At 56.2% G+C, this 11,690-nt stretch overlaps 1 protein-coding gene across 1 annotated transcript; it reads left to right on the forward strand.

Moving 5' to 3' along the window:
• The first annotated feature begins 368 nt into the window (after positions 1-368).
• Positions 369-11,245, forward strand: LOC111772160 (ral guanine nucleotide dissociation stimulator-like). Its single transcript, XM_070235981.1, has 14 exons — positions 369-411; positions 2,150-2,207; positions 2,688-2,798; positions 3,830-4,011; positions 5,368-5,561; positions 5,703-6,070; positions 6,829-7,044; positions 7,398-7,501; positions 8,004-8,073; positions 9,133-9,201; positions 9,635-9,709; positions 10,261-10,293; positions 10,662-10,783; positions 10,956-11,245. Exons 4-14 carry the CDS (start codon positions 3,863-3,865, stop codon positions 10,990-10,992), a joined length of 1,437 nt encoding a protein of 478 aa, XP_070092082.1. The 5' UTR covers positions 369-411; positions 2,150-2,207; positions 2,688-2,798; positions 3,830-3,862; the 3' UTR covers positions 10,993-11,245.
• Positions 11,246-11,690: the final 445 nt, after the last annotated feature.

Here is an 11,690-nt window from a genome sequence, read left to right on the forward strand (position 1 = left end):
ATTGACACACAGCACTGCCTAAGTTAACACTGCTGTGTGGTACATTTCAAAGTTGCTAAGAACAAAGAAGCTAAACTTCTCATCACAAGGAAACACTGATTTTTCTGTTTTCAGTGATGGATGTTAAGTGAACTGGTCGTGTTATTGTGCAGTCTGTGTGCATCGAGTCCCTGTGCTGACTTCTTAAACTTACACGGCGCCCACTCAGCTCTGCTTCAGCTGCTGGAGCAGCGAATAGCCGTGCAGAGGCCTTTCCGGCTGTCCCCCGCCTCAGAGAGAACTCACTCCTCCTGGTACTAGCGCTCCTCTCCACAGTCTGACTTGGTGAAGAGCAGGAGGAGGGGACACGAGTTTCACAATTCTTCACTCAGCGACTGTGCACCGAGCACGCACCCTGTGCCAGGTGCTCAGGTGGGTCTGAGTGCAGGGCTGACGATGACTGAGTGGTCCCTGCCAGTCAGGAGCTCACACTCTGGAGGGGACAAGGACAAAAGCATGAAAGGAAAGACATGAGAGAGGAAAGAGCCAGTGTTTTGGGGACATTCAGGCACCTGTGAGGGAGGGCTGGGGGTCACCGTGTAGGGGTCTGAAAGGCCTCACTGGGGTGACAATTGCTGGGACCAGAATGACAAGAGGGAGCCAGCCCTGCACAAGTCTGGGAGCAGCGTGCCAGGGAGAAGGCACCTCTGCTGCAGACACTCATGGGCAGAAGGGGGTTTGGCCAGAGGATGTGAGAAAGGTGGCCAGTGTGGCTGGAGGGAGCCTGGGGGGCAGACAAGGAGGGGGCAGGGCCAGATCCTGGGGCCTGAAATCACAGTTCCAGTGCCTTGAATCTGAAAATGACAAATGCCTAGTATCTCACAATTTTTGCGGTTGAGGAATCAGACATACATTAGCTTGGTTCCTCTGCTCAAGATGCCTCAAGGCCGGGGCCGCAACCTCAGCTGATGCTCGACTGGCAGAGGATTTCCTCCCAGGTTTCCTCAAAGGATTCAGGGTACAGTTTGGACTCAGAGGATGCGTTGCTTTCTGTCTGTTGGCCTGGGTGCTGCCTCGGTTCCCTCCCACGTGGGCCTCTGTGTATGGCAGCTCAAAACATCTCTGCTTGATTCTCCAGCTCAGGGATAGGGAAGAGAGAGAGAGAAGGGAAAGAGAGAGAGGAGAGAGAGGTGGAACTTAAGAGAGGGAATAAGAAGGAAGTGAGAGACATTTTGTGTTTAAAATTTAGGCATGACATCCGTCCCGACTGGCTGTGTTCTATTGGTGAGGGCCAGTCACTAAGCACTCAGTGGTCACACAGGAATCTGTGAGGGATGTGTGTACCACGGGTGGGGATCTCTGGGAGCCATTGTGAAGGCTGCCCACCTCATAGTTCAACATGTGGCACTTGGGTCTCTTTCTAAATAGAAGAGGAAACAATGGAGTGGTTTGAATCCAGAGGATGACAGTGTCTGGATTTCATTCATCAACCCTCTCCTTGTGCTGACATTGAAATGAGGCCAAGAGAGGAGTTGCCTGTTGCAATATCGCATTGCTGAACCCAGGCCTGTTTTGGGTGGTGTTCATGCTACATCCCTTCTCGTAATTCTTCCATCTCTTTGTTTGTGCATTACTTGCACTTGACACGAGCTCACAGGTGGTATGGATATTATCTCATATACACCTGATGATGTCCCTGGCAAGTATATTCTAGGCGGATTCCCCTTGTGCAGGTTTGGAGACTGGGGAGGCCCTGAGAGGCACAATGAGGTTTCCAGGACAGAGAACTGGTAAGATAAAGGAGGTCTGAATTCTGCTCTGCCTCCTCAAAGCTGGGACCCTCATGACATTGCCAGGGAGCTGTGGCTGGGGCTGTGGAAGCTCCTCATGTATAGTTAAGAAGATGACATGAGGGTGGTTTGGGTAGGTCTGATTACAGGAAGCAGCCCAGGTAATGGAATCTTGAAAACGTGACCTCACTTCCTTGGCGATAGACCCCAACAGACTTAGAACTCTGGTAACCAGGCAGTTACATTCTAGACACAGGCCCCTAGCCAGATCATTTGACTGGACACACTTCAGACAACACGATGTTTGCTTGTTGTGGCCCAGTTTTCAGAGGCTCTAGGCTCAGGAAAGCCCAGAGTGTGAGACTGTTGTGTTGTTGTAGGAGTTGGCTTAACCCTCATCCTCGGAGCCACAGGCCATTTGGCAGGAGGTACCCAAAGGTAATGTGGGGCAGCCCAGAGCAGCCCAGTGTAGGGCAGGACACAACTCTGATCCCACCTGAGCAGCCCCATAGCCCTTGCCCCCTGTGTGAGTGTTTGTGTGTGAGTGTCAGTGTATGTGTGTGTGTGTGTGTGTGCGCGCATGGGCACTGTCAGGGAAGGCAGCAGGTGAGGAGTGGGTCCCTCCTGGGCAGGAGGAGAGTGTTATGTGCTGTCAGCCTGGTAAGTCTGTGATATTCATACCCCAGGGCCTGGCTGGCAGCCTGAGCAGGTGGCTGCTGGGGATCAAGCTCCTCTGCCCTTGCGTTAATCCCGAGCCTTAGAAGTTTCATCTAGTTCCCTCCCTGGTCAGATGTCTGTGCAGATGTCCCTGTGTGCCTGAACTAAGGAATAGAATTTCTCGTGGGGGTATCCCCCTGTGGCGATGTCCAGCAGGCCCCTGATGCCTCCTGGCCCGTCTGCCGGGCACTGTCTTTCCAGAACTCCACGCAGGAGATCTTTGAAGAGTTATGTGACGGGTTCGACTTCTCTCCCTCCCTAGTCAAGAGGCAGGAGCAGCAGTCCACCAGCAGCATCCTGTGCCGGTCTGAGGTGAGAGCAGGAGCAGAGGGTCTCCCTGCCCACCACCCCAAGATGTTCAGGGTGGGCCTGGAACGCAGGTCTGAATCTGAGCACACCCCTGGGGCCCTCACAGGGCTTTCCCAATGGAGTGTCCTACGGCCTTGCTCCTGAAGGAGTCTGGGCCTCCTCTCCTCCCCAGCCAGCTGTGGGGTAAGGTGGAAAGACACTCTTCGCATGTTTCTTGGAATCATAGAGGAAATGTTTAACGTTGTTATCACTTTTCACGAGGCCATGAGGACCTTAGCATTTTGCTCCCGTTCGGATTGATGTAGCTGCCCGGCTGGGAAGCTGTGTAGCACTCAGGCCACTGTCCTTGCAGACATTTTCCAAGCCTCACAAATCATCACACGTGCTAGGCTGATTACACACAAAGAGGATGGGGGTGGATTACAGGATCCTATACATTCCTCTGCAACTTCGCATCTCACGAAACACATCAACTCATCATAGGCCACTCAGGTCAGGAGCTGAGGCCTTTTTGACTTCATCATAATTCCACATAGGAGGTCATTTTCCTCAGTGATTCAGTCTTTCAATGCTGTTGGACCTGGACATGACCCAATTCTGTTGCCATTTGAGCAACACGCTGCAGGGCACATCTTAAATGTGTCCCAATAGACTCAGAGTTTTCTAGGTCTGCCATGACATAGAACCGCAGATTGGCGGAAGGTCACTAATCGTCTCTTTGCTCATGTCTGTGGTGGGGATGTTTATTGATGACTCCCTGGGATAATGCTCTTAACACAGGCTCTTAATGCACAGAGGTGCGATTGTTCCTCAGGTCACAGAATGCCTTGAAGGTACTAAGTGTTTGTCATTCCCCTAAAAATCAAATTGTACTTGGAAGTCCAAAACCATTTCCCAGGTGGGCTCTCGTCCCTCTTATACAACTTCCTGAGGTGCTGGGAGGTTCTGGTCTGAGCTCCAGACCCTGATGCTCCTGGTGGTTCCTGGTGATGCCGCTAACACTGTGTCCCACCTTGTCCACGTGGTATGCCAAGGAACCCACCCTGTCCGTGGCTGAGGCCCGCACGATGCTGACCCTCAAGGCAGGTGCAGTGCAGAAGGTGGTAGGCTCCCTGCAAGCATCCTTCCACGGAAGATCCATCTCTGTCACCACCTTCCCGTGTGTGTACCAGGCCTTCTACTCCACCCCACAGGTCCTGGACCAGCTGCTCCAGAGGTGAGTGCCCACCCCTCCACAGCACAGCAGGCAGTCTCCCACCTAATAGACTTGTGCTTTGGGAATGTCCCCACACCTCTGTGAGCATCACCTTGCTCATCTGAATAGTGGGGTGGTAAAAGAATGAACCTCACAGGGTCACTGAAGGAAATCACGGGCGAAACCATGGCAGGCACTTGCCTGGTGCCGGACTCCACAGAAGGGGCTGCTGCTCATGCTGCGCATCCTCAGGCTTGTTGCTTCCGTCCCCAGTGAGGAGACTCTCTGCCTCTCCCCTCGCTGGCCTGTGGCCGTCCCGAGTGTGGAAAAGCCCATGGAAAGCAAACTGTTTTCCTATTGGCAAGACAATTTAGCGATTCCATCTAGCTGATCCTGGTCCTTGTCTTTGGTGCGGCCAGCGTAGTGCTCTCTGGGGGCAGCAGAGGAGACGCAGGCCCACTCAGAATTCTGGGAAGGCTCTGGATGGGGTTCATTCATTGAATACTATATGTTAAGCTCCTAGTACATTCATACCCTTTCCTACACACTAAGGATGTCCAAGGAAGGAAGCAGACACTATCCCGGGGGGTCAATTCTAGCCTGAGAGCTAGATGCTCACTTCTGGGCGTCATGAGTATTCATGCCCACAGGATATTAGATGTGACACCCTCTTGGCCTCCTCTAGATATGGACGCATCCTCTCATAGTCAGACCACGATGACAGACTTCAAGGGCCAACTAAGACCATGAGTGGTGTTGAGTCCAGAGGGAGGGCCTCCTGTGTCCACAGAAGGGGCTAGGAGACCATGGGGACTGTGGCTATGGATGGACTGGCAGACCCTGGATCTCACACCTCTTGGGGTTTCTGTGGGAGGCCTGAGGTCTGCGGTCTTCCCTACAGGCGGAAATGAATCAAAGAGACCTGTTGATGGGGTGCCAGTCCCGCCATGGGAAGCAGAGGAGAGGCTGGGCTGAGTCGGGCACTGACAGACCCATCACTTCCACAGTTCCCTCTCCCTCTCCCTGCCCTCTGCACATGCACCTCTCCCAACCACCACCACTGGGGCCCAGAACAGTAGGTGGTGAGCAGCCTGGTCACAAATCTGCCTCAAACCTCAGTCCTGATGCTCGAGTGTGGAGGATGGGGTAGGCTGTGTCCAGGCCCTTTGGGAAAAGAGTGTCAGATGGAAGGCCAGACTCACACAGGCTCTCTGTTAGATTGGCTGATGATCAGGCCTTCCAGTGCAAGGACAGCCACCCAGGGATTGGAGTGCCTGGTCCATCCTCTGGGGCTCAGGCACAGAGAAGGTGCTGTGGGAACACAGTGTGGAACAGCAGGCCAGGCCTGTGACTCTCTTCACACATGGCTCTCCCCAGTGCTCTCTCTCCTACCTGGGGCCCCTGGCATCAGGAGAACTCCCAGGATATGTGGCAGATGCTGCACCACTCCGGGATCAAGCTGACGTTGGCGTATCTACAGGACCTCTTGCCTGGCTCAGTCCTGAAGCACCAGGCCACCCCTTTTCTCATCCAGGTGGATCTTTTCCAGGCCACTGAGTTGGAGACAGAGGGTAAGGGAGACCGTAGGCTTGGAAAACTACCCCAGTGGGTGGGTCATGACTGGGGATTCATTTAAAGACAGTGGGATCTTGCTGTTTGGGGAAAGGCACATGGAAAGCAACTTATGTAGCTGACCCTTTGTCTTTCTCCAGCTCCTGCCCCAGCTCCAGCACTTCTGCCAGCGGCAGAGGCAGAAAAGGGGCCACCTCTGGAGCTGGACGGAAGTCCAGTTCTATTTCTGCCATCACTCCTAGCGCTGGAGCCATCAGCTGCTCCAGACCCGGAGCGAGTGCCATCAGCAGCCCCAGCCCAAGTGGCAGGTGCTGAACTGCACTCAACGGGACCTAGGGGTCTGCTGGGATTTCCACCTCAGACTCCAGTAACAGAAGCAGAATCAGCTCCAGTTCCAGAGGCTTCCCACCCCTGGCGAGTGACCAGGAAGGAGCAGCCCGATGGGAAGCCTAGCCTCATGGCCTTCTCCCCAAGGGAGGTGGCAGAACAACTGACGGTCATTGACGCGGTGAGCACCTTGGCTCTCAGGTCGGGGTAGGGCAGGCCATCCCTCTGCCATCAGCTGCCCGAGACTTGCTTTTGCCTTTGGGGACTCCTGTGACCTGGGTCCAAATCCCAGCTCAACCACTTCCCAACCTTGGGATCTGAGCAACTCCCCAGTCTTCATGTTCCACCCTCACACTGTAGAGATGGGGACCAAGAGGACCCGCTGCACAGAGTGGCTGAGCACATTTAGGGAAGTAAAACACAGAGCAAGCCCGGTGGGGCCTGGCCCGAGAGGTGGGGGAGGGGAACGCACTGTGTGCAGCCAGGAACTCGGGTGGTCCAGCCATCTGCCCTGGAGCCTCAGCAGCCTCAGCACTTGTGATGCACCTGACGTGTACTTAACTAAAAGGGAGACAACCTGACAGAGCCGGTGGGTGTAGCTGGCACAGGGGAATGTGCAGCGGAATGGGGACTGGACCAGCGGATGCTCAGGATGCAGGAAGATGCCCCCTTGGGAGGTGCCAAGTGGAGCAGCCCTCTGGAGCTTGCAGTTCGTGGGGCTGGGCTGGGTGCAAATGCTCCTGCCTTTTCCCCAACAGTCTCGAGTCCCTGGTCGTCCTGTGCTGGGTGCTCTCAGTGGAAGAACAATGAAAGCCAGGGGCTCCCACCAGGCTGAGAACACATGCTTAGCCTCCTGAGCCCCAGCTTAGACCAGTGACTCCTGCCTGGACACTGAGCTGGGCTGTGACAGGGCTGAGTGACTCTCCCCCTCTTCACCAGGAATTGTTCAAGAACGTCGTGCCCTCTGAGTATCTGAGCTCCACCTGGGGCAAAAGAACCCAGCCTGGACATGAGAACGTGGCACCCACCGTCCGGGCCACAGTGGTGCAGTTCAACAGAGTAGCAAATCGTGTCATGACGTCCTGCCTTGGGGACCCAAACATGACGGCCCAGGGCAGGGCCAAGGTCCTGGAGCGGTGGATCGAGGTGGCCAGGGTATGCAGGGGGAGACCCTCTCCAGAGCCATGGAACTGCCCCTTCTCCTTGATCAGCTCTCAGGACTGAAGGCTGCACTCTAAGCCCCGGCACAGTCCCTAGGTCCTTCCTGCCAAGGGCCCGCTGACCTTGACTGGCATGTCCCAGTGGTGGGATGGTCACTTCCTCTCTGGCTCCTTCCTGTTTGGAGCAAAATTCCTCCTCCTGGAAGTGTTACTCTTTGGTCCACCTGTACCCTCCCTGGCACCCTGGGCATCTGTCCCACTCAGGAGGGGTGAGTGGAAGGGAGGAGGACTGAAGCCAGAGCAGACAGGGCTCCTGCTCCCCTCCCAGCTCCTCCTCTCCCTCCTCAGGAGTGCCGAGCCTTGAGGAACTTTTCCTCCTTGTACGCCATCGTCTCGGCTCTGCAGAGCATGCCCATATACCGACTGAACAAGACCTGGGGGAAAGTGTCCAGGTGGGGAGGCCTCTCCACAGGAGGACCAGGGGGAGGAGGGAGCTCCCACGTGTCTGCCATTGCCCTCTCGTCGGCTGGGGCTTCCTGGGTGGCAGTAAGCCCTGGGCACAGGGCCTGGGTGGGTGTGCAGTGTCCCTGATCCTCACTGGCAACTTAGGCCACCAGTTCTGCTTCAGGACTCAAGTTGCTTAGATGTCACATAGTGGGTTGAACCAAAGTGGAGATTTTCAAGTGTTTGCCATACAGCCACAGAACTCTGTGCCCAGTGGACACCCAAACTGGTCAAAATACAGCTGCTCCATAGAAATGGGAGTTGTGGCCCCAGGTGACCAACATGAGAGCCCCCTCTGCAGTCCCATGGTGACCTCAGTGCTCAAAGGACCCCCGCAAAAATCCTCATTCAGGCAGTTTGGATTTTCTAGATTCTCATGGAGAAGGGACTTGCTCTTATGCCCCCTGCCCCATTATTCCTGAGCTCCTCCTTCCTCCTTTCCCCTCTCAGGAAGAGCTGCCGAAAATTTAAAAAGCTCTGTGATGAGGACAACTCCCTGAGCTGGGAGCTGCTCATCAAGGTAGAGTGGAGGCTGGAGTGTGGAGGGAGAGGCGGGGGGGGGAAGGGGGATGGGCAGGATGTGGACGGTAATTTCTCCCTTGAAGTTTCTGTATACAATTCCAGTCTTCCCTGGATGAACAGGAAGATGGGGTCTGTTTGGTCCATGGGCAGGTGGGGGAGGTGTCTGTGGGCTGGGAAGCCCTGGTCATGGCAGGAATTGGGGGTGTCTGGGCTGATCCAGGTGGGGATGCTGAGCTGGCTGGTTGAGCAGGGGCTGGCTTCCATTTTGGTCCACGCTCTCAGCACTTAGATTCTTCCAGGCTGTTGCGTGGATGGGGTGGGTGGGGGTATGTTTCTTCCCTGAACCAGCTCACTGTGTCTTTAGGAAGCCAGGCCCCCACTGCTCCTTCTGTCTTCACCATTTCTCCATGAGGAGGGCACCTTGCCTGCCCTCTGGATGGGCACTGCCAGGCATTCCCCCAGGCCAGGTGGTCAAATTGGCTGCCCAGCCTTGAGTCTGAATGACTGGAGCATGACAGATGTGTGTGCATGTTTGACTCCCCACTGGCCCTACCGCAGTCGCTGCTAGTCTGTCCCTGTCAGGAACCTCACCTGGGTCCTAGTCAGCAGTAACTGGTGCTCAGGTGGCTTTTGAGAAGTGTCCAGGAAACTGGTGGTGCTCAGTGGATCTTTCCTGAGTGGACCTCGTAGTCTTCACATGAAAGAAAAACAAAGGGTCCTGTCAGCCCCACCCCACCCTTTCACGCCGGGTGGGGTGAGAGCCAGAACCATGCAGACCGTCACTGACGCTGAGTCCTCAGGAGACCCTGCAAGGTAGGTGGAGTTGTCACACATTCCAGATGAGGAGGCTGACTCAAGGAGGACAGGCCTTAGGTCCAAGGTCATACAGCAAGAGTGTTGGAGCTGGGATTGTTCTAGAATCAGAGCATGCTGGAGGATGGAGTAGCATTGGTACCAGCTGACTTGATTCAGACGTCCAGGGCTGAGGTCAGAGGGGCTGAAGAGAAGTGGGGTGAGGGGAGGATGGCCTCCTTGACCCTGTCCCTGATCCTGGCAGAAGCAGCCGTCCAAGTTTGCCACCCTGCTGAGGACCCTGCAGAGAGGCCAGAAGAGGCAGCAGCAGAAGGTGAGTGCGCCTGTAGGGGAGGGGCTCCAAGGTCAGAGGAGGGGTCTCTGCCCTCCCAGCTGGGGGCTCCAATTCAGAGAGGGGTCGTTCCTCCTGCAGCCCTCCTCCTGTTGCCACAGAGCCTGACACCCGCCCTTAGAAGTGACCAGGAGGAGGGCCTGGGGAGCTGCAGCAGGATGGGTCGGGAGAGTGGAGGGGCCCAGGATCAAAGGCCCTGTGACCAGCCAAAAGCAGGCCCTGGGAGGTGACCAGGAGGAGTCTGGTGTGCTTGGAGGGTGAGGGGTGGGGATTGAGGGCCGGCTATGAAGGGTTTGAGGCTACTCCATGTGGGGACCCTGGGCTGGGCCAGGAGGCTGAGGAGGAGGAGTTTTCAGGGGAGGGTCATGGGGACACCTGAGACCAGGGCTCATGCCATCTAATCCCAATGGCACAGGGCATCGTCCCCTTCCTGGGCAGCATGCTAACTGCCCTGATCATGCTGGACACTGCCATGGAGGATTACGGAAATGTGAGTGAGGCCGGGGGCCGGAAGGGGGTGACCAGGTTGGGACTTGGGAAGACACCGTCCCAGTACCAAGACCTGAGTGGTCAGAATGTGGTAACTTCCTGTCTTGACAGCCTCCCTGGCCTCCCTGTGTTCTGAGATAGTGTGCCCCTCTTAGCAATGAGGGAACGAAGGCTCCACGTGGAGCCCGTCCCGGGTCCCCAGGCTGGCGAAGCAGCAGAGCTGCCTGCCTGCAGAGCTGCAGGGGTTTTGTTGGAAGCGAGAGAGAACTCGGCCTCCAAGTCAGGCAGCACACTGAGGGAGCTGTCCCTTCCTGCCTGAGGACTCAGCTTCCCTTTCCGTCATCAGAGGGTTGGGCTACAAGGTCCCTGAGTGTCAGCCCCCATGTCCTCCCTTCACTGGAGCCCAGAGTCTGGCCTGGGTCCAAGTCCTGTTTTGTGTCATGCCCAGACCCCTCCTGGACCTGGAGCAGGGCACCATGAGAAGAGGTACACACGGGGGCTGGTCATAGGTAGGGGGCTCGTTCTGATGGACTTTTGCTGTCTACCTTCCAGGGCAATGAGATCAACCACGAGAAAAAGAAAAAGGTGAGCAGCTGTGGCCTTCCATGTCAGGGAGGAGAGGGGAGTGGAAACCAGAGACACCCCTAGGCAGAACTCTCCTGGGCTCCACCCCCTGCATCTTACATTTATGGAGAGAGTTGGATGACAGAGAATTAGGAGACCCATCCAGTGGGGGCGGGGTGGGGGCAGTGGTGGGCATCAAGCGAAACTTCCTGCAGGAGGGACTTACACCCATCTCTGAGTACAGGTAGGACCTGCATGGAATTGGAGGGAAGGAGGGTCCCATGTGAGCAAGGACCCAGGACCAGCCCCTGCCCCACTCCTCACCCCCTGAAGACCCTGCAGCGTCCCCAGCAGGCTGTGTCTGCATCCTCTCCTCCCTGTGGTCCCAGGAGCACAAAGTGATGATGGAGATTGTGCAGCTCCAGGAGGCTGCAGAGAATTACAACCTAGAGCCCCAGGAGCGATTCAGGGCCTGGTTCTGGGACATGGAGCAGCTCAGTGAGGAAGAGAGGTGAGGCCGGCCAGGAGATGGGGAGGGCCAGGTGGACTCTCCCTGCTGGCCAGTCCGGAGAGCCTGCGTCCATGGCTCCCTTGTCGGCCCTGTTGGGGTGCTGGGCAGATGCCGGGAGGGACACCTGAGCTGTGGAGTGTGGGAGGCTCACAGGTGCCACTCTGTCCTGTAGCTTCAGCCTGTCCTGCCAGCTGGAGCCCCGATCCTAGTTGGCCAGCAAATCTCTCCAGGCCCAGAGAGCACGGCCATCATGAAGCTGAGGAGGGAGTGAGTGTCCCATGGCCGTATGACCTCTTCCTTGGCAGCGGGGACCCAGCTGCGGCACTCGGGGTGCACGGGCCCCACCGCCTGCCACCCCTTCCCCGAGGACAGTTTCCATCTCTGTAGGGGTGAGAATCACTTCTTGTAAATAGTTCATGCCAGATTTGCACACTGTTGTATTAAAGTCCTGTTTCTCTTACAGCCTGGGAGTGGTGGTTCTTTCACATTCTGTGCTAATTTAAACGCTGTCCAGACTCTCAGATTCCTCACTGGATTAAGACCTATTTCAGTCATCCCATTATTGTGTGTGGGAGAGGGGGGAAGGTACAGCCCCTCCCTGGCTGCTGAAGGAGACCCCAAGGGCCCCTTCTCAGAGGACAGGTCCGTGTCAGCATCGTGAAGCTGGGCCAGGAGCAGAGACAGCCCCTCAGATCCCTGAGATGGGAGGTCGAGGTGTTTTCTCAGGCCGAGCATCCACCACGGAAATGAGGGGGTCCCTAGAGCCACCACTTGCCAGGCCCACTCTGTGCCCCAGGAGTCGGGTTGCCCGTCCACACTCTGGAGGGAGAGGAAACATTTCCTGCATCTCTTGTGGAGGTCTCTCTGGACAACGTGTTTGGGAACTTGTAGTTTCCTAGTTCAGCCT

Source organism: Equus caballus, chromosome 15 (genome assembly GCF_041296265.1).
Source record: "Equus caballus isolate H_3958 breed thoroughbred chromosome 15, TB-T2T, whole genome shotgun sequence".
Taxonomy (NCBI): domain Eukaryota; kingdom Metazoa; phylum Chordata; class Mammalia; order Perissodactyla; family Equidae; genus Equus; species Equus caballus.

Excerpts from the sequence above, each read along its gene's own strand:
- LOC111772160 (XM_070235981.1), top strand. The coding sequence starts at position 3,863 with ATGCTGACCCTCAAGGCAGGTGCAGTGCAGAAGGTGGTAGGCTCCCTG. Across the intron at positions 7,045-7,397 it reads GGTGGATCGAGGTGGCCAGG|GAGTGCCGAGCCTTGAGGAA; the intron begins GTATGCAGGGGG and ends CTCCCTCCTCAG. Across the intron at positions 10,784-10,955 it reads CAGCTCAGTGAGGAAGAGAG|CTTCAGCCTGTCCTGCCAGC; the intron begins GTGAGGCCGGCC and ends TCTGTCCTGTAG.